Source organism: Oncorhynchus gorbuscha, linkage group LG12 (genome assembly GCF_021184085.1).
Source record: "Oncorhynchus gorbuscha isolate QuinsamMale2020 ecotype Even-year linkage group LG12, OgorEven_v1.0, whole genome shotgun sequence".
In the NCBI taxonomy this organism is placed as follows: Eukaryota; Metazoa; Chordata; class Actinopteri; order Salmoniformes; family Salmonidae; genus Oncorhynchus; species Oncorhynchus gorbuscha.
The window spans coordinates 56,194,492-56,217,354 of record NC_060184.1 but is presented as its reverse complement, the minus strand read 5'-3'; the positions used below and the strand labels follow the sequence as shown (position 1 = coordinate 56,217,354).

Below are 22,863 nucleotides of genomic sequence, written 5' to 3'. Positions count from 1 at the left end.
GTAACAATCTGTTCATTCTCATTCAATATCATGATGAAGCTGTCGGTAAAGCAAATGGGGATATGGCGTTTACATTAAATGTCTTAATTTAGTGGATACTGTAAGTATCAAGTAGTTTGTTCATGGTCAGCACTACAACTCACGATTGCTGAGAAATGCAAAGTCTGTATACAGTAGCTGTGAGTAGTCTGTCAGGCTGCAGTGGCGTGTCTTTCTCGGTGTGTCCTGTTTTAACCTCCTAACCAGGCCATGAGCATGGGGCATGGGTTACAGCTGCAAGCAGCATATGCCTGCCCGTCTCTGCAAAGTTTGTTTAGATGAAAGCGTTTGTCTAGCAGGCAGCAGTGTGGCTACGCATTAAAAACCTGAGCACGAAGCAACCACACTACTTGACATCCTTCCACTGCTCCAAAGGTCAGATTATATCCGACTATTACTGCCACTTGTATAATGGATCTGCTGTTTGATCTGTTTGCAGAACATTGGGTTTTTCTCTCCCCAGAAATTCTGCTTTTTTTGGGCCCCACATTTAGGGTTTTACATCAAAATAATACATTAAAACGTTTTTATTGTGTTCAAAAGAGTTACTTATTATACTGTCACAACATGTAAACCTTTGGAGATGGAAAAGTCTGCCAATAAAACCCACTGTGGCTATGGTATAGCATGGGTTTTAGTATGCTATCTTTGCCTATTTTCATGAGCAAAAAGTGACTACATCAAGCTTGTGGGCAGCTGCAGTCCCAAATCAAAATACAAGTAAATACAGGCACAAACACTCCGGCGCAATGGACATTTTAAATTTGTTCAATGTGTGCTCCTTCATGAAATCACAATGTTGTACCATTGAGCTCTCTTAAGCCACACTCAACTTAGTTTGGAGGCTTTCTGGTTTGCATCAATAATGAACGAAACACGCTAATTTAGATCTCAAAGCTAAACACTCGAAAGCTCACGAGTCCCAAACAAAATGATTATTTGACAGTGCATTAATCATTCAGTATATTCTAGATACTTTTCAGGCTCTACATTGAGTACTAACTCAAAAGTAAGCTTTAAAGCTGTAAAATGGCAAGTTTTGTTTTTGAAGTCTTGTATACCAAGAATATTGACGCAGGCTTGGCAGCGGTGTTTGAACAGCCAACCAATTGTGTCCCAACTTGTCAGTGTTGAAATGACACATCCTGTCATCTGAGGATCCTTTAAGCACAGCAAACAATATTCTAGACAGTATCCTGTGTACAAAGGAAATGATCCTTAAGACCTTCTTAAACACCTAAATCCATGGAATAGATTCAGACATTACATGAAACAGACCTATGAAGGAGAGAGCTTTAGGTATTCACTCTCTCTCGGGCTTTATAGGCTTCGATAGGCTATGAATATGACTATATTAAGAGAGGACGACGCAGCAAATAAAGCCATCGTCTCTCTGTCTCTCTCTCCGTATAACGCAAATGTCTAGCAACCCAAAGGTTGCGTGTTCGAATCTCATCACCACAACTTTAGCTACGTAGCATGTTAGCTAACCCTTCCCCGAACCTTAACCCTAATCTTGACCATTTAACCTGACTCTAAACCATAACCCTTTACCTAGCTAACGTTGGCCAGCTTGCTAACGTTAGTGTTTGCCAGTTAGCTAACGTTAGCCATAAGAAATTGGAATTCACAACATATCATACAAACTCTAATTTGTAACGTACACTACATGACCTAAAGTATGGGGACACCTGCCCATCAAACATCTCATTACAAAATCATGGGCATTAATTTGGAGTTTGTCCCCCCTTTGCTGCTATAACAGGGTTGAGGTCTGGGCTCTGTGCAGGCCAGTCAAGTTCTTCCACATCAGACTTGGTAAACCATTTCTGTATGGACCTCGCTTTATACACAGGGGCAATGTCATTCTGAAACAGGAAAGGGCCTTCCCCAAACTGTTGCAACAAGGTTAGAAGCCCAGAATCAACAAGAATGTTATTGTATGCTGAAGCTTTAATAAAACAGCTCCAGACCATTATTCCTCCACCAAACTTTACAGTTGGCACTATGCATTGGGGAAGGTTGCGTTCTTCTGGCATCTGCCAAACCAGATGGTGAAGCGTGATTCATCACTCCAGAGAACGTGTTTCCACTGCTCCAGAGTCCAATGGCGGTGAGCTTTACGCCACTCGAGCCGACGTTTTGCATTGTGCATGGGGATCTTAGGCTTGTGTGCGGCTGCGCAGCCATGAAAACCCATTTCATGAAGCTCCCGACGAACAGTTCTTGTGCTGACTTGGAAAGATGGCATCCTATGGCGGTACCACATTGAAAGTTACTGAGGTTTTCAGTAAGGCCAATTTAATGCCAATGTTTGTCTATGGAGATTGCATGGCTGTGTGCTCAATTTTATACACCTGTCAGCAACAGGCGTGGCTGAAATACCTTAATCCACTCATTTGAGGCGATGTCTACATACTTTTGTATATATAGTGTATAATACATCTACTGTATCTTGCCTATGCTGCTCTGTACCATCACTCATTCATATATCTTTATTTACATATTTTCTATCCCCTTACACTGTGTATAAGACAGTAGTTTTGGAATTGTTAGTTAAATTACTTGTTGGTTATTACTGCATTGTCGGAACTAGAAGCACAAGCATTTCGCTACACTCGCATTAACATCTGCTAACCATGTGTATGTGACAAATAAAATTTGATTTGATTTGATATCATACGAAATGGATGGACATCCACAAATTAAAACATACAGTTGAAGTCAGAAGTTTACATACACCTCAGCCAAATACATTTAAACTCAGTTCTTCACAATTTCTGATATATTATCCGAGTAAAAATTCCCTGTCTTAGGTCAGTAAGAATGGGAAATGTCAGAACAATAGTAGAGAGAATTATTTATTTCAGCTTTTATTTATTTCATCACATTCCCAGTGGGTCAGAAGTTTACATACACTCAATTAGTATTTGGTAGCATTGCCTTTAAAGTGTTTAACTTGGGTCAAAACATTTCTAGTAGCCTTCCACAAGCTTCCCACAATAAGTTGGGTGAATTTTGGCCCATTCCTCCTGACAGAGCTGGTGTAACTGAGTCAGGTTTGTAGGCCTCCTTGCTCGCAGCACGCTTTTTGAGTTCTGCCCACAAATCTTCAAAAGGATTGAGGTCAGGGCTTTGTGATGGCCACTCCAACATCTTGACTTTATTGTCCTTAAGCCATTTTGCCACAACTTTGAAAGTATGCTTGGGGTCATTGTCCATTTGGAAGACCAGAGGACATTTCTCCAAAAAGTACAATCTTTGTCCCCATATGCAGTTGCAAACTGTAGTCTGGCTTTTTTATGGCGATTTTGGAGCAGTGGCCTCTTCCTTGCTGAGCGGCAATTCAGGTTATGTCGATATAGGACTCGTTTTACTGTGGATATAGATACTTTTGTCCTCCAGCATCTTCACAAGGTCCTTCACTGTTGTTCTGAGATTGATTTGCACTTTTCACACCAAAGTAGGCTCATCTCTAGGAGACAGAATGCGTCTCCTTCCTGAGCGGTATGACGGCTGCGTGGTCCCATGGTGTTTATACTTGCGTACTATTGTTTGTACAGATGAACGTGGTACCTTCAGGCATTTGGAAATTGCTCCCAAGGATGATCCAGACTTGTGGAAGTCTACAATTTATTTTCTGAAGTCTTGGCTGATTTATTTAGATTTTCCCATGATGTGAGGCACTGAGTTGGAAGGTAGGCCACAGGTACACCTCCAATTGACTCAAATGATGTCAATTAGCCTATCAGAAGCTTCTAACGCCATGACATAATTTTCTGAAATTAAAGGCACAGTCAACTTAGTGTATGTAAACTTCTGACCTACTGGAATTGTGATACAGTGAATTATAAGTGAAATAATCTCTGTAAACAATTGTTGGAAAAATGACTTAGGACATCTACTTTGTGCATGACACAACCGACTTGCCAAAACGATAGTTTGTTAACAAGAAATTTGTGGAGTGGTTGAAAAACAATTTTTAATGAATCCAGCCTAAGTGTATGTAAACCCTCGACTTCAACTGTACCATACGAAACGTAACATATCATATTAAATCAAGTGTTTCAGATTTACGTACAGAATAATATGAAATGCTCTGAGACCAGGTTGGATTCTTCTGTCTTTGACATGCAGGGCATTCTCCATGGAGATCTTTAATGGGGTTTGTACTGTATCATTAATATAATAGTGTGTGTGTGTATGTGCATGTGTGTGTGTGCGTGTATGTGTGTGTGAGCGTGTGTGTATGTGTGTGTGTGTGTGTCTGTGTGTGTGTGTGTCTGTGTGTTTGCGCGCGCTCCTGTAAAGTACGTCACGCTGCTTGCTCAGCGAGTACCAATTCCTCCTGATTCGTCTCAGACCCAGAACCTCTGGCTTACTAGCACACATGACTGCCCTCCTGAAACATCTTACCAGTCGGCACGAAAAGCTAGCTATTCGCTGGTGCAAGTGTGGACACCTCAGGATGAGGACTACGCTTCACGAATCCCCATGTGCTGCATGTGCACGTGTGTGTGTGTGTGTGTTTGTAAGTGTGTTTTAACGTGAACATATGCCTCGAAAGTAATCTAATAGATCCTCACATCATGCTTCACTGACTCTTATCTCCATCTATTTCAATCAGCCTGCCCTTGGCCCTGACGGTGAGTTTACCACTGGTCGGGACATTACAGGACTTTACAGGTCTCTGTTCTGTTCCCATGCTATCATTGTGTTCATAATGTATGTCAGTGTGAGGTTGAACTCTGACTCTTTCTGTGTTACATGCAAACTAAAAAGGCTGCGTCGCACATTTGTGTGGTTAGCTAGCGGCCTAGCGCAGTGCCAGAGAGCGGAGAGAAAGACATTCCCAGAATGTTCTGCTCAAAGATAAATAGTGAAAGGAAAACAGATGAAAGACGAGGCTTCTATCTCCTCTCCGTGTATGAGCAGTGAGCACACAAACTGACACACTCCGGGAGAACATTGACAACCCTCAAAAAGCTGAGAAAATAATACCACGTCCATTCCCTGCATTGGAAAAAATACAAAAAATGGATGTTGGCCTATGAATACGGGTCTCTTTCAATGCATCAGTGTATCAGTTAGTATTTCTGTGGTAGTAACATCAGTTTATATGGTTTTTATACGGGTTTTTAAATAGCATCCAAAACACCTCTGAAACGCAAATGTTATATACACAAGGTCCAGAAAACATGCAGCTTGGCTCAGACACAAGTCTCTTTTGTGAAAAGAGAGGATGCCTGCAAAGTGCCAGAAGCAGCGTTTTGCCAACATCATAGCATGTTATTCAGACGAGGCCAAATAAGGTCTCCCCAAGCGCACAGTTATGGGCTAAGATAAGCGTGTCTCTTTGCATTTTTTCTCTCTTCCTCCTCCCCAGCTGGGATCTCAAAGACTATAATACACCACTTGTTAGAATATTCCCAAACCATGGTAACATGAACACTTGCTCTCGCTCGTTTGAGAACCGAATCAGGAGAGTGAGGTTTTTCGAACTTCAGGAGGGACTCTTGTGAGTCCTGCCCTCCTAAAAGAGAAGCTGCAGGAGCAGAGCACGCTGCCACCCATGGCTGCTTTCTGGCTCTCAGGCTGAGCTGGGGAGGGGGAGGCCTGCCCTGCTGCACAGTGTTGCATTAGCATGTGCAATGCACGAACACACACATCCCCTCCCATCACACATGGAGGTGTCCCAGTGTTAAGTGCTCCGGTGTTGGGCTGCTGCTTCCTGAGGAGTTAGGATCTCTAAATTCCCCTAGAAAAGCTCCTGGGTCTAACAACCAACCAGGCATTACAGACTCAGACCCCTGGCCCAGCGTTCCCTTGGATACGTCCCAAATGGCACCCTATTACATTTTGACCAAAGGCAAAATGAGTCCACTATTTAGGGAATGGGGTGCCATTTGGGACCGAACATCCTGGTTCAGCCTCCTGCTCTTTCCATGCTATGGGCAAACAACACAAACAGGCTGCATTTAGCTGAGCTGAGCTCTGGGTCGAGGGGAAGGGAAGTCAAGGTAAACAACGTTCCCTATGGCCTCCAATGAGCCAGGACCATTTAGCTGTGTTCCCCTCATCTCTTTCTCAGAAGAGAAAAACCCAGCTTCATATCAATGATTTTGGGGGGTTTGACTCATGGAAAGTTTACTGTACTCTCTCTAAATCTATGGTTTCACACACACACACACACACACACACACACACACACACACACACACACACACACACACACACACACACACACACACACACACACACACACACACACACACACACACACACACACACACACACACACACACACGAGGAAGTCCAAACTGAGAGAGCTGCTGGAACTGGACATTCCTCCTCCTTCCAGACCAGACTTTAGAGAAAGGCTTGAGTCATATCGTCAGGCAGGCCTAACACATAACACACTAGGTATTTCATACATACAGTAGCTAGCTGCAGGGAGCAGCACCAGTGGTGTATGCTAGCGGTATCATCTGCACACCACATCCAGTCCACAACCTGACATTCTGTTACAGACAGAGCATGACTAAGAGGAAACTTCAGAAATCTTTCTTCTGAGATGGTGCAGTGTTTGAAATTCTGACTGCTGCTCTCACTCTCTCTTTCACTCTCACTCCTTCCCTCCCTCTATTTATTCTCCTCCCTCTCTCCCATGTCTTGTTCACTAGATCAGTTTGAGCGTGTAGAGCACAGAAAATGAAGACAAACACCGACAGTGCAAAGCGAAAGAGTAGACTAAGTATACATGGCAACAACAGTGCAAACATTTTTCTAATTTTGAGATTTAAAGCCTAAAATACTTACGAGCTAGGAGCTGGCAACGGCCATTCTCTGGAATACCTACCACGCGCATTTTGTAATTTACATCATTTTACCTCACAAAGCTTGTCTTATGAAAGAGCCCCTTTAATACAGAAAGCTAGCTGAAGCTGTTCACAAGGATTTACGGTTTCAGCAAACAATCTGCGGCCCTCTGGAAACGATGTAAAGCAAAGAGGAGGGTGTGTTGATTTTGTAAAAGGACTAAATAAAGCACCATCCTTATAAAAGTGTGAGATACCAAGTGTAGATGTCAACTCAAACAGGAAGGACAATTCATCTTGGCGCCTTTTCTGCTTAGCTCTGGTAGACACTTCCTCTGGGAAAGCTAGCAGCCCCTGAAAACTCCTCCAAGGCTTGTTCACAGAGCTCCCCAACAGAACCAGGGAATGGAGGACAAAACACACATTAACACTATGACAAAACACACACTAACACTATGACAAAACACACACTAACACTATGACAAAACACACAATAACACTGTGATAAAACACAATAAATAACACAATGACAAAACACACACTAACACTATGACAAAACACAATAAATAACACAATGATAAAACACACACTAACACTATGACAAAACACACAATAACACTGTGATAAAACACAATAAATAACAATGACAAAACACACACTAACACTATGATAAAACACACAATAACACTGTGATAAAACACAATAAATAACACAATGACAAAACACACACTAACACTATGACAAAACACACAATAACACTGTGATAAAACACAATAAATAACACAATGACAAAACACACACTAACACTATGACAAAACACACAATAACACTGTGATAAAACACAATAAATAACACAATGACAAAACACACGATAACACAGTGACCAAACACACAAACACACAATTACCAAACACACGATAACACAAAGACCAAACACACGACAACACAATGACCAAACACACGACAACTCAATGACAAAACACACGACAACACAATGACAAAACACACGACAACACCATGACATAAAGCACAATAACACAATGACATAAAGCACAATAACACATTGACATAAAGCACAAGACTGAGTCATTCTGAAAAACGGGACAGACACGAAACCTCTAAGTGAAACATTTTGAATGTCTAATGAAATCGCCAAGGCAAACACGCTGTAAAAAAAATGTTGTGGTTTTTATTCTGCTCATATAAAGATGTTTTCATATTTTTCATGCAATATTACAAGGTTTTAATACAGTTTCTGAAATTTGAAGAGATGCAATGAAATGGCGTTTGGATATTTTTAAGACCGAGGGACATAAAAAAAAAAGTGGAAAAAAAAACTCAGACGGGTCACTAATGTGTTTTCCAGTGTAAAATACTTTCTTTTCAATGCTTAATTTCCTCTGCTAAGCTTAGGGGACTAAGTTATACACCATTAAGAATGCTGGGGAGGAAGGTTACATACAGTACTGAACAGAATGTTAGGAGAGAGGGGCAATGAGAGAAAATCCTACAAAATCATTATGCAACTTGCGGGTGTACATGTTTTGAGAGCTTTTCAATGGCAGAGAAAGACACTTTGAAATACGGTTGCAATAACACAAGAGGCAGTCTTTCATTTTACACTGGGCCGTAAATGACACCGACAGAGAGCCAAGCATCGCTCCTTGATAAACCCTTCTCAAACCCATTAAACAAAACAGGAAATATTGTTCGAACACATTCTCTGTCAAACCAATCCATAGATCAGAAGCAGGATGCACATAACACAGCTAGGCCTCAATGCCTCTCTCAGTGTTTAACTACCGACAGGCTCTTGCGTCGTAATGTTTCGCAATGTTGTCTAGGGATCAGGCAGGTATATATCAGCAGACTGTTAGTATGAACCCAGTCAGACTGAAACAATGCAGCCGCCTGTGTGTTTCCTATTCACCGCTCAGATTAAGAACAAATTAAACACGCAATAGTGGTGTAACGTAACCTGCCTTTTTTCCCCCTCGCAATTAAGCTCTTTATAATCCCAAAATACATTTTGGAGTTGTGTTGAAACAACTTACTCTGCACTGGTACATTAATAAGAGCAAACAGAAAGAGACTGATTAAAAGAGTGGTATGCAGGGCATGCAGACACACAAGCGCACGCACGAACATACGTACACACTCACAAGCAAACATGCGTACGTAGGAATGGGAATGGAGGTGCGCACGCACACACACACACACACACACACACACACACACACACACACACACACACACACACACACACACACACACACACACACACACACACACACACACACACACACACAGCTGTCCAGGTTTTTGTGTTGGCTTGAAGTACAAAAAACATTCTTCTTAATGACTTTTGCAAAATTGGATATTACTCTTTCGGAACACCCAATGTTCAGTCCAGCTACCAATTATGGGTAGTGTTGAACCACATATACTGCGACAGTAGATCAAGCTAAAGTACACCATTAAATGAACATGGGAAAAAATATTTGGCTGCAATGGCAGAACCCCTTCATAATTTACATTGCAGTTGTTGTTGGAAAAAAAAGTAGGTTAACCCTATGTGGTCACAAAAGATTTCTCACGTGACAATCTCCTTCTGAAAGTAATGTGATAAACAAATTTAAAAACATTTCCCCAAACATTGCATTACGCCGTTCTCTACAACATGACATTAAATACAGTTTCAATCTAAACATAAAATCTTTACTTCAAAGTCACGTATAAATATAAACACGACCAATTTGGGAAAGTATCGGAAAATGAAAATAATAAAAGACTATTATTCTGTATGAAACACTCACTGTTCTCAGTCACTTATGGATTAGAACCAAGGGACTGCAACGGCGTAGCTTAGACTGCTTCTAACTTAGTAGATGTTCTTCTCAGTGAAGCAGTGCTTCCGTTTGAAAGTATATCCACCATAACATAGTGTTGTTCTCCTTGGCCCTGTTCCTTGGCCTAAAACATGTCACTGACACATTCTGCTCTCATGTCCAGGGACAACTCTTAGCAACAGTTACCCAAGATACACACCCTTTTGACTTGCTCTGTAATGGCATCTAGGGTTTACAAGGGAAGTGGCACTTCGCACACACTGAGTTGTTTGCTTTTCTGAACTCCCATGACAGTTAGAATGTGGAGTCATGTTTCGGACGAGAATAAAACTACCTTTGTTTCTGCTCCTTTGGTCAAAGGCTCTGAAAATAGTTACAGGTTTTCAAAGTTTATTATCAGTATTTTCACACATCGCTTAAATATAGTAGAGTGATGGGGCTCCAAGCCCCATTCATTAAACGTGTTGTGTTAAATTACCAACTAAAACTGCAAAAACTAACTTCATGTGCACTAACAGAATGCTGAAAATAAAAATAAATTATATAAATATAAGTGAAAAGAAATTCTATGAAGGTGTGAGGAGAACGTTTGAGGAATTTCCACATGAAATAGCACATATTGAGCTTACATTTCACATGGAAACCATATTTTCACATGTATTAGAGTTCACATGTTAATACCACCTTTCACATGTGAGAAGAAAAACACGTTTTCACCTCCCATGTATTAGAGTTCACATGTTAATACCACCTTTCACATGTGCGAAGAAAAACACGTTTTCACCTCCCATGTGAATTGCTGTTGCACATGTGGAATTTGAGGTTTCACATGTTAAAAACATTTCCATGTGAAAATCAGATGTGCAGTTTCATGTGAAAAAACATTATTCTTTTCAATCACATTGTCTGAAAGCGTTCAAAATACATTGAAAACATTCTAAATACATAATCTATACAGCTAAAAACAACAACACGATGTCCAAACAAGTTGACTTTGAGGTTAAATAAAGTGTTTATCAATATTCCTGATTTTGCTAACCGATGCTTTGGACAAAATCAAAACGGCAATATTCTTGAAATGCTTTCTATATAAAACTCGTAAATTACAGCTCAATTTGAGCAAATTATGAATATGCGATAATCGTGATTAATCACACCAATGTTACATCCGTCGTTAAATGAAGACCAAGGTGCAGCGTGGTAGGTGTACATTTTCTTTCATTGTAAATGCTCTACCAAAAACAATAAACAAGTCAATGAACGTAAAGCTAGGAGTGCAACACATACAACACAAAAAGACAAGATCCCACAACAGAAGGTGGGAAAAAGGGCTGCCTAAGTATGATCCCCAATCAGAGAAAACGATAGACAGCTGCCTCTGATTGGGAACCATACTCGGGCCAACAAAGACATTTAAACATAGATTTCCCACCCTAGTCACAAGCAAATCCTGAGAAAATCAATAAATGTTCTGAATCAAATCAATAACATTTTGTTTGTCACGTGTCGTAAACAACAGGTGTAGACTAACAGATTATGATTATGACCATGATTATGGTCCCGTCCTAACAATGCAGAGAGCGAGAAAATAGAGAAATAATAGAAATGTAATAACGTAATAAAAGTAATAATAAAATAAGAAAACTTAGCTATATACATGGGGTACCAGTACTGAGTCGATGTGCAGGGGTATGGGGTAAGTGAGGTAGATACTGTATGTACATATACGTAGGAATAAAGTGACTAGGAAACAGAATCAGATAATAAACAGTAGCAGCTGAATATGTGATGAGTCAAATGCATATATTTAAATAGTAAACCAAATAGCTAGCTGGACTAACTATTTAGCAGTCTTATGGCTTGGGGGTAGAAACGGTTCAGGGTCCTGTTGGTTCCAGACTTGGTGAATCGGTACCGCTTTCCGTGCGGTAGCAGAGAGAACCGTCTACGACTGGAGTCGTTGACAATTTTTAGGGCCTTCTTCTGACACCGCCTGGTATAGAGATCCTGGATGGTAGGGAGCGATGGTCCCAGTGATGTACAGGGCCGTCCGTACGCACTACCCTCTGTAGTGCCTTACGGTCGGATGCCAAGCAGTTGCAATACCAAGCGGTGATGGACCCAGTCAAGATGCTCTCAATAATGCACCTGTATAACTTTTGAGGATCTGAGGGCCCATGCCATTTGTTCAGCCTCCTGAGGGGGAAGAGGCGTTGTTGTGCCCTCTTCACAACTGTGTTAGTGATGTGGACACCGAGGAACTTGAAGCTCTCGACCAGCTCCGCTACAGCCCTGTCGATGTGAATGGGCCAGCTGCATACCACCCTGCATACCACTGCTGGCTTGCTCTGAAGCTTAGCAGGGTTGGTCCTGGTCAGTTCCTGGATTGGAGACCAGATGCTGCTGGAAGTGGTGTTGGAGGGCCAGTAGGAGGCACTCTTTCCTCTGGTCTAAAAAAATATCCCAATGCCCCAGGGCAGTGATTGGGGACACTGCCCTGTGTAGGGTGCCGTCTTTCGGATGGGACGTTAAACGGGTGTCCTGACTCTCTGAGGTCATTAAAGACCCCATGGCACTTATCGTAAGAGTAGGGGTGTTAACCCCGGTGTCCTGACTAAATTCCCAATCTGGCCCTCAAACCATCACGGTCACCTAATAATCCCCAGTTTACAATTGGCTCATTCATCCCCCTCCTCTCCCCTATAACTATTCCCCAGGTTGTTGCTGCAAATTAGAACGTGTTCTCAGTCAACTTACCTAGTAAAATGACGGATTTAAAATACAAATAAAATGGGGGCGTGCTCGGCCCTCCATTTCCTACAGTCCACGATTAGCTCCTTTGTCAGGCTGAGGTTGTTGTCCTGGCACCACACTGCCAGGACTCTGACTTCCTCCCTATAGGCTGTCTCATTGTCATCGTCAGTAAACGTAATGATGGTGTTGAAGTCGCAGTTGAACATGGAGTACAGGAGGGGACTAAGCACACACCTCTGAGGGGAATCGTGTTGAGGGTCAATGTGGCAGTGTTGTACCCTCCCCACCTGGGGGTGGCCCTTCAGGAAGTCCAGACTCCAGTTGCAGAGGCAGGTGTTCAGTCCCAACTTAAGGATGAGCTTGGAGGGGACTATGGTGTTTTATGATGAGCTGTAGTTAATGCACAGCAATCTCACATACAGTAGGTGTTCCTCTTGTGCAGGTGTGAGAGGGCAGTGTGAATGCAATAGAGATTGCGTTAACTGTGGATCTGTGGGGCGGTATGCAAATTGGAGTGGGTCCAGGGTGTTTGGGATGATGGTGTTGATGTGAGCCGTGACCAGCCTTTCAAGCCTACAGATGTGAGTGCTACGGGGCAATAGTCATTTAGACAGGTTACCTTGGAATACTTGGGCACATGGACTATGGTGGACTGCTTTAAATATGTAGGTATTACATGTGAAAGTGTAGTAGACTGCAACTTTAAAATGAGAGTTAGTCGAATGATCATGACGTTGGTTTCTCTCGTGGGAGACCCAGGTACTAATCCCGCCAGTTGCAAAAGCACACGTGAAACGTGAAATGTTGGGAAACCACATTAGAGCTCTGCTACCCAACACGAGCCTGACGGCCCTGATATTATACATCCGGGTAGGGCCTGTTTTTTCATCAATAATTAGGGTACTTGTAGGGATCAGTTATCACTAAATTGATCACTAACACTTTGAAGCTGAGCCATTTGTGTGTGCTCTGCTGCGCAGTACAATTATATCTGAATAAGATCATAACATGGAGTCAGAAGTGCTTCCAACCTCGTGAAATATGAGACAGGAGATATTATTTCACAGAAAATAATAATGTTCCTTGAGTTATGTTGAGTTTAGAGTGACGAAAAATAGCTAACAGCTAACTGCTCTCTCATGTCTCTTCATTGATTAGAGCAGCCCGAGCGTAGCTGTTGCTATGGATACTCAATGACTAAGAGCGCCATGAACAGAGCGCATGCAGAACGAGCTGTGTGCACGGAGCAAGTGACAGACAGAGAGGAGCAGCTAATGGATTTACTACAGGCACCCAGTGTCTGGTCTGGAGGGTGAAGTCATAAGCTCTTCTGGTCGGCTACTGCATAGCAACTTAGCTGTATCAAAAGTCCTAGAAAGCCTATGTAAATTACGGTCACCAGATGGGCCAAACCAAAAAAAAAATAGATGGCCGTTTATGATGATCAAATTCAATCCCCACGGTGAATTATTTTTTAAAGTTTGCTATAAATCGAGATATTTAATTAAATAGTGATTCTATTTCATTAGAATCACTAATTCTGACTACTACATTTGTGACCCGTTTCAATAAACTAGGCGTATGTCGCAAGTCATGACTTCAGAGGAGAGCCATTTTAACATTTCTTTAGTTTTTTAAAATCAAAATGTGTTTTTTGGCGGAAATGCCTTCTGGAACTTGTGAAATTTCATGTGCCTTAATAATAAACTTGTATGCCATCTGTAAATACGAATACAATTGTTAAATTACGAGCCTTTTTGGTTAAGCCACAGAAAAAGTCAACCTTCCAACTAGACATGATTGGCTGAGATAATGAGTGGGCTCGACATGCCGAATTCAGAGTTTGGATTGGTCTGCCATATAGAAGGCTTCTGTCTATTTGAGCTGGGCAGTCTGTGTTGGTAATCCTGTCGAACGCGGCTTTAAAAAAAAAGTATTGTGTAGTGGAGCTGCATAAGTGTTGCTCTCCACTTTCTGGAGGATCACGTTTTGAAATCAGTGGAATTAGAGTATGATTGCTAAAGAGATGGAGAAAACACCCGTCTCCAGTTTACGTCTTCAAGCTATTAGCAACCGTGGCATGACATCCGTGACAGGGAGAGGCGTCCATCATGCATGATGATGTATACAGGTAAGACAGTCTAGCATTAGCTAGCTACATTTTCAGATATTACACATTTCTAATTTTGCCAGAAAGTGCTTTCATTTCAAGCTAGTTAGCTAACTAACGTTAGCTGGCTGGCTCCCTAGCTGACGTTATTACTCTATCCCAGAGTTGTTTGCTTTTCTAGTTAGAGCCTAATATTAGCAAGCTAACATTGAACCTGGTTGGTTAGCTCCCCAGCATTTTCATGCAGGGTAGTAACGACATGATTTGGCACAATGTTCATTGTTGTTTAACTAGCTAACGTTAGCTGGCTGGCTCGTTAGCTAATGTTACGTGACGTGTGTGATCTTACACGTTGGTTACCTAGCTAGGTTCATTGTTTACCTAGCTAGCTAGCTACATGTCTTAAGCTAAAGACGGCTAGCTACATAGCCGTCTTTGTATCGAAGATAATTGCGTAATTATCGTATTTCGGCGTCCTAACGTAGTCTTCACTAGCCAGCTAGCTAACGTCCACTGATTAGCTGCACTGGAGAAACTATTACACTCAACTGAACGACTTGATTAGTGTAGTGTTAGCTAGCTACATAGCTGCCTTTGCTGTCTTCGTATCATCGTATCCAAGATAATTGTGTTGTTTAGGTTTAGAGTGTGTAGTCTTAGAGTGATTATCTTAATTTACCGAGGTTAGCTAGCCAGCTATTTGTCGTCCTTAACGTAGGTGACTCTGCTAGCTAGCCAACGCTAGCCAACGTCTTCTGTATAGAACTCAACTACCCGGTCGCATTCACAGGTAGTATCACATTTTCACTTCATTTCATTACAGTACAACGGTTTGATTTGTTTGATCGTAGCTAGCTACATAGCCGTCTTTGTATCAAAGATAATTGTGTAGTCTAGAGCGATTTTCTAGGTTCGCTAGCCAGCTATTGTCGTTCTTTTAACGCAACGTAACGTAAACAACACTGCTAGCTAGCCAGCTAGCCCCCGAATAGCAACACTGCAGAAACTATTACACTCAACGGAACGACTTGATTAGTGTAGTGTCAACAACGCACCCACTGCCAGCTGGCCAACTTCAGCAGTACTGTATCATTTTATCATTTTAGTCAATAAGATTCTTGCTACGTAGCTTAACTTTCTGAACATTCGAGACGTGTAGTCCACTTGTCATTCCAATCTCCTTTGCATTAGCGTAGCCTCTTCTGTAGCCTGTCAACTATGTGTCTGTTTATCCCTGTTCTCTCCTCTCTGCACAGACCATACAAACGCTCCTCACCGCGTGGCCGCGGCCACCCTACTCTGGTGGTCCCAGCGCGCACGACCCACGTGGAGTTCCAGGTCTCCGGTAGCCTCTGGAACTGCCAATCTGCGGTCAACAAGGCAGAGTTCATCTCAGCCTATGCCTCCCTCCAGTCCCTCGACTTCTTGGCACTGACGGAAACATGGATCACCACAGACAACACTGCTACTCCTACTGCTCTCTCTTCGTCCGCCCACGTGTTCTCGCACACCCCGAGAGCGTCTGGTCAGCGGGGTGGTGGCACCGGGATCCTCATCTCTCCCAAGTGGTCATTCTCTCTTTCTCCCCTTACCCATCTGTCTATCGCCTCCTTTGAATTCCATGCTGTCACAGTTACTAGCCCTTTCAAGCTTAACATCCTTATCATTTATCGCCCTCCAGGTTCCCTCGGAGAGTTTATCAATGAGCTTGATGCCTTGATAAGCTCCTTTCCTGAGGACGGCTCACCTCTCACAGTTCTGGGCGACTTTAACCTCCCCACGTCTACCTTTGACTCTTTCCTCTCTGCCTCCTTCTTTCCACTCCTCTCCTCTTTTGACCTCACCCTCTCACCTTCCCCCCCTACTCACAAGGCAGGCAATACGCTCGACCTCATCTTTACTAGATGCTGTTCCTCCACTAACCTCATTGCAACTCCCCTCCAAGTCTCCGACCACTGCCTTGTATCCTTTTCCCTCTCGCTCTCATCCAACACCTCCCACACTGCCCCTACTCGGATGGTATCGCGCCGTCCCAACCTTCGCTCTCTCTCCCCCGCTACTCTCTCCTCTTCCATCCTATCATCTCTTCCCTCCGCTCAAACCTTCTCCCACCTATCTCCTGATTCTGCCTCCTCAACCCTCCTCTCCTCCCTCTCTGCATCCCTTGACTCTCTATGTCCCCTATCCTCCAGGCCGGCTCGGTCCTCCCCTCCCGCTCCGTGGCTCGATGACTCATTGCGAGCTCACAGAACAGGGCTCCGGGCAGCCGAGCGGAAATGGAGGAAAACTCGCCTCCCTGCGGACCTGGCATCCTTTCACTCCCTCCTCTCTACATTTTCCTCCTCTGTCTCTGCTGCTAAAGCCACTTTCTACCACTCTAAATTCCAAGCATCTGCCTCTAACCCTAGGAAGCTCTTTGCCACCTTCTCCTCCCTCCTGAATCCTCTGCCCCCTCCTCCCTCTCTGCAGATGACTTCGTCAACCATTTTGAAAAGAAGGTCGACGACATCCGATCCTCGTTTGCTAAGTCAAACGACACCGCTGGTTCTGCTCACACTGCCCTACCCTGTGCTCTGACCTCTTTCTCCCCTCTCTCTCCAGATGAAATCTCGCGTCTTGTGACGGCCGGCCGCCCAACAACCTGCCCGCTTGACCCTATCCCCTCCTCTCTTCTCCAGACCATTTCCGGAGACCTTCTCCCTTACCTCACCTCGCTCATCAACTCATCCCTGACCGCTGGCTACGTCCCTTCCGTCTTCAAGAGAGCGAGAGTTGCACCCCTTCTGAAAAAACCTACACTCGATCCCTCCGATGTCAACAATTACAGACCAGTATCCCTTCTTTCTTTTCTCTCCAAAACTCTTGAACGTGCCGTCCTTGGCCAGCTCTCCCGCTATCTCTCTCTGAATGACCTTCTTGATCCAAATCAGTCAGGTTTCAAGACTAGTCATTCAACTGAGACTGCTCTCCTCTGTATCACGGAGGCGCTCTGCACTGCTAAAGCTAACTCTCTCTCCTCTGCTCTCATCCTTCTAGATCTGTCGGCTGCCTTCGATACTGTGAACCATCAGATCCTCCTCTCCACCCTCTCCGAGTTGGGCATCTCCGGCGCGGCCCACGCTTGGATTGCGTCCTACCTGACAGGTCGCTCCTACCAGGTGGCGTGGCGAGAATCTGTCTCCTCACCACGCGCTCTCACCACTGGTGTCCCCCAGGGCTCTGTTCTTGGCCCTCTCCTATTCTCGCTATACACCAAGTCACTTGGCTCTGTCATAACCTCACATGGTCTCTCTTATCATTGCTATGCAGACGACACACAATTAATCTTCTCCTTTCCCCCTTCTGATGACCAGGTGGCGAATCGCATCTCTGCATGTCTGGCAGACATATCAGTGTGGATGACGGATCACCACCTCAAGCTGAACCTCGGCAAGACGGAGCTGCTCTTCCTCCCGGGGAAGGACTGCCCGTTCCATGATCTCGCCATCACGGTTGACAACTCCATTGTGTCCTCCTCCCAGAGCGCCAAGAACCTTGGCGTGATCCTGGACAACACCCTGTCGTTCTCAACCAACATCAAGGCGGTGGCCCGTTCCTGTAGGTTCATGCTCTACAACATCCGCAGAGTACGACCCTGCCTCACAAAGGAAGCGGCGCAGGTCCTAATCCAGGCACTTGTCATCTCCCGTCTGGATTACTGCAACTCGCTGTTGGCTGGGCTCCCTGCCTGTGCCATTAAACCCCTTCAACTCATCCAGAACGCCGCAGCCCGTCTGGTGTTCAACCTTCCCAAGTTCTCTCACGTCACCCCGCTCCTCCGTTCTCTCCACTGGCTTCCAGTTGAAGCTCGCATCCGCTACAAGACCATGGTGCTTGCCTACGGAGCTGTGAGGGGAACGGCACCTCAGTACCTCCAGGCTCTGATCAGGCCCTACACCCAAACAAGGGCACTGCGTTCATCCACCTCTGGCCTGCTCGCCTCCCTACCACTGAGGAAGTACAGCTCCCGCTCAGCCCAGTCAAAACTGTTCGCTGCCCTGGCCCCCCAATGGTGGAACAAACTCCCTCACGACGCCAGGACAGCGGAGTCAATCACCACCTTCCGGAGACACCTGAAACCCCACCTCTTTAAGGAATACCTAGGATAGGATAAGTAATCCCTCTCACCCCCCTAAGTTTTAGATGCACTATTGTTAAGTGACTGTCCCACTGGATGTCATAAGGTGAATGCACCAATTTGTAAGTCGCTCTGGATAAGAGCGTCTGCTAAATGACTTAAATGTAATGTAATGTAAAGTGTACAGCACGCATTGAATATGGCTGGTGTCAGGAAACGTCTGCAAAAAAAGTGGAATGAAATTGTTGCCAGCAGAACTGGTTAGGTTATTTTCATGTTATCCATAGGTAAACAAATCATCAGCCAGAGCGTCAAGTGTGCTCTCAGAACGCTCCGAAAGCGAAACGAGATGGGTGGGGCTAAAGCATAAGAGGGTGTGTACGGTGCTGAATGGATGTAGACAAAGAAGAGCTCTTCACTAGATACATTCAAAGGCCAGTTTCTCAAAAGTGAGTTTAAATCTTTAGCAACTTTTCAAAGCAGAATTACTTTCCCATTGTTCCTCAAAAATGCAGTGTATGATATACCATTTTGTAGCTCTGAGTCTCTACTTTTATCCAATGTAAAAAAAATTGCTTCATAAGACCGAATCCAGGTGGTGAGTTAATCAATCACAGGACTGCAGGCTACTAGGAGACTCCATGGTTAACTCTCTCAGGCAGGATGATAACGACTCCATCGACCATGATCTTTTGCTAGTTACAGCCACTTTCACCATGATCCTTAGTTATTTTTTGGTACCATTCAGCAATATGGCGCACTTCAAATCTCAAATTCAAATCTCTAAACCACGTGTCTGAGTCATGTGAAAAATGTACATGTGAAAAATCCATCACACGTGTCCATAAACCACGTGTTTGACTCACGTATCCGTTTTTCCCACATGACATTTTTCATGTGATTTGTTGGCATGTTTCACACATGTCCGAAAACCACAAGTTTTATGAAGTGTTCTTTTCACAAGATTATTTTGAGTGTTGTTGTTTTTTAAAGTGAATGATCATGAGCAAAGATATTAATGAACATACCTTGAACATACCTTGACCATTAGGTATGGAATGGACAAGTGGTTGTGAGCTAAAAAGTGATTGAAAACATCAGGCGCCAAAGAACATACCTTGACCACTCCGTTGTCGTGCATGGTGATGCAGTTGTTGGGGTCCTTGGAAAGCTGGAAAAGGGCCTGAGCTGTGGCCTGGTGGACTGAGGTGTCCTTGGATTTCAGGTAACGGACGAGGGGGGCCACGGCCCCCGCCTCCCCAAACAACACCCTGTTACTGCCCCACATGCAGCAACGGGCAATGGCCTCAGCCAGGTGACGACGCAGCTTATCATCAGTCTGTAAAACAGAGAAAATAGGACAACCGACATCTATGGCTACATCTCAAATGGCATCCTATTTCCTATATAGTGCACTACTTTTGACCAGGGCCTAGGCTATGCATACTACTCAATAGAGTTTGTTTCAAACACTACAGTGAACTTTTAAATTACAACTGAGATGATGGTATCATAGACAGTCCATTTACAACAGGACTGAAGATTCCCAGTAAACACACACGCTAATTGAGTAGGATTAGAAGTATTTTGAGGTGTACTTACTGTGTTTGTCAGCTTGGCCAGCATCGGTACAACCCCGTGGTCAGTGATGACTGCCAGATTCTCTTCGTCTTTGGCTATTTTGGCTATGGCGGCACACACGCTCGCCAGTACCTCTTTGTTTGTTGATTTCAGCAAATTAACAATCAGTTCCAATCCACCGACAAATGAGCGCACCATTTCCCCTGAATCCTAAAAGTAAAAAGCCTCTTATTAGCTTGGTGTTCTCAATCTGTGAAATGAAGTGGCGCAGGGAGACTGTGTAATGGGCAGGGAGGGAAGCAAGGGGCATTTGAGCAGAGCAGAGAGAACCAAAGAAACACACAAGCTAAGGAAAAAGAAAAAGCCTTTTCATCAGCCTTAGCAACAATCAAAACCCCATCAGTGCCAGTCAGCCCAATCGGAGGTAAGGTGAGTAGCCGTGGCTCTCTCCTGCTTTCCACTCTACTGATAGGGCCATTGTAAATACGGATGGGCTGTGTGGTGTGCCAGTAGCTATTCCTCATCAAGCATGTCATAGGGGAGATATAGTCCGTTTGTTGTAAAAAAGCCATTTACAGAAATCAACAGGGCAAAATTGATGGGATTTCTTGCTAAGAAATACAAGGGCCAAGGGAAACTAATCCTTCTACAGCAGACCTATCTAATGGTTAGGTTCCATTTGGATGAGGAGTTATTTGGACTCCCCTTTCTACACCCCCAGGTAGGCTACATGGTTCAGAACACTACTTCAACATAAGGCCTATCTAATGACCTCTCCATGTAGGTTACATGGTTCAGAACACTACTTCAACATAAGGCCTATCTAATGACCTCTCCATGTAGGTTACATGGTTCAGAGCACTACTTCAACATAAGGCCTATCTAATGACCTCTCCATGTAGGTTACATGGTTCAGAACACTACTCCAACAGAAGGCCCATCTAATGACCTCTCCATGTAGGTTACATTGTTCAGAGCACTACTTCAACATAAGGCCTATCTAATGACCTCTCCATGTAGGTTACATGGTTCAGAACACTACTCCAACAGAAGGCCCATCTAATGACCTCTCCATGTAGGTTACAGTGTTCAGAACACAGGACCAAAAAAAGGTGTCGGAATCAGTGTGCAGAGGAACTGAAGGAGTCGGTGTGTTTCCCCGACCATACAGGCCAGGCTGGCACCGTAGACACTGGTTTAAGTGCATGGCACCAGTGGGCTAGCTGGTACCACAGGACTCTCAGCCACTTATGGGGCTGTGCCGTCCAAGCTCTCTGAGGAACCACAGCGGAAGAGAGTGGGCACATAAGCAGCCTTCAATGAAGCTTGGCAGACCGGGCCTCTTTTAAAATCACAACTCAACAAAATCGGCACCAAAAGGAGGTATATATCAAGGTGGCATACACAGCCACTGCCAGCCTTTCTCCAGCAATATGAAAATAGTAAACCAAGATTATGGAAAGCGTATAATTAGAGATGGCTGAGTGCAAATCATCACAACGCATGCTCCATTTCAATATCCATCAACATTATATCTCCATCTAGGACATTGAGGATTTAATATAGCTTGTTTCTTCGTTTTTTTGTACGTAGACATGATTGTCTAGGTAATGAATCATAACCCCCTCCCTTTGGGGGTTGTGTGTGGTTGTGCCAGGCCAAGGGCTCCACTTGTAAAAAGAGATTTGCATCTCAATGGGACTCACCTCGTTAAATAAAAGATAAATGCAATAATAACTGCCCGGTTAACCACACTCACACTAGCCTCAATGTGAGTGGCCTATTCAACGAGGGACAGGAGTGCAGGCATATCCAACCAAAGCAGTGACAATGGGACACTACCACAGCAGGTATCGTGGCTGTGCACACTGCACAGTGAGGAGTGTTGAATGGAACCTTCTAGCTCTGACAGGCCAGGGCTCAGAGATCAAGACGGAACACGGTGGTGTGTCTCTCTCTGCTCCCCTCAGATGTGGTGCCAGAGGAGGGGCAGTGTGTGTGTGCCCGGGCCAGAGCCAGGAGCTGACCCCCCGCTCCGCCTCTACACAGCACAGAGAGCGCACACAGCACAGGAAGCCTTTCCTCAGGAATACTGATGATGCCGCGACTCACCAGCGACAGAGGAAGCGCTTCTCAAGTCACCAGCTGCGGCGGCGGACTAGTGAGGATCCCTTTCATGGCCTGGACAGAACCCCAGATCCCTGGAAACCACAGCATTATACAGCTACACACGGAAGGCCCCGGCCATCCTGCTGTCCCTTTTTCCCGAAGATGAAATGAAATAGAAAACACATTATCTGGTCGGTGTGCGTGATTTGGCCTTGTCTGAGGGAGGGGGAAAGGAAGCTGGCCCAAGCGGCACAGCAGAGTAGTTTGCCCTGACCCTCTCCAGCAAGCAAGCAATCAGGCTCCTACGTCCATAGGCTACTATGTAAATGGTAAATAAACCAGGTTATCGCAAGTTGCCCGTGTCCAGGCAACTTAATAATGCACTTCATTACATGAGCAGCAGGGCAGGTTACCTCCTTGATTGAGGGAACAATGCTAATTGACTGATTCACTGCAAAGCCCCTGCTGACTGCAATAATGACTAGG

General features: G+C 44.3%; 1 protein-coding gene across 2 annotated transcripts in view; it reads right to left on the bottom strand.

Annotated features, from left to right (window-relative positions):
* Window positions 1-22,863, bottom strand: part of odad2 (outer dynein arm docking complex subunit 2) — a 77,480-nt gene that overhangs the window by 543 nt on the left and 54,074 nt on the right. For both annotated transcript variants that reach the window (XM_046292389.1, XM_046292388.1), the window contains exons 18-19: window positions 20,290-20,478; window positions 19,805-20,026 (exon numbers count right to left, since the gene is read on the bottom strand). In XM_046292389.1, coding sequence (XP_046148345.1) covers window positions 19,805-20,026; window positions 20,290-20,478 — 411 coding nt within the window. The remainder of the gene's footprint in view (window positions 1-19,804; window positions 20,027-20,289; window positions 20,479-22,863) is intronic.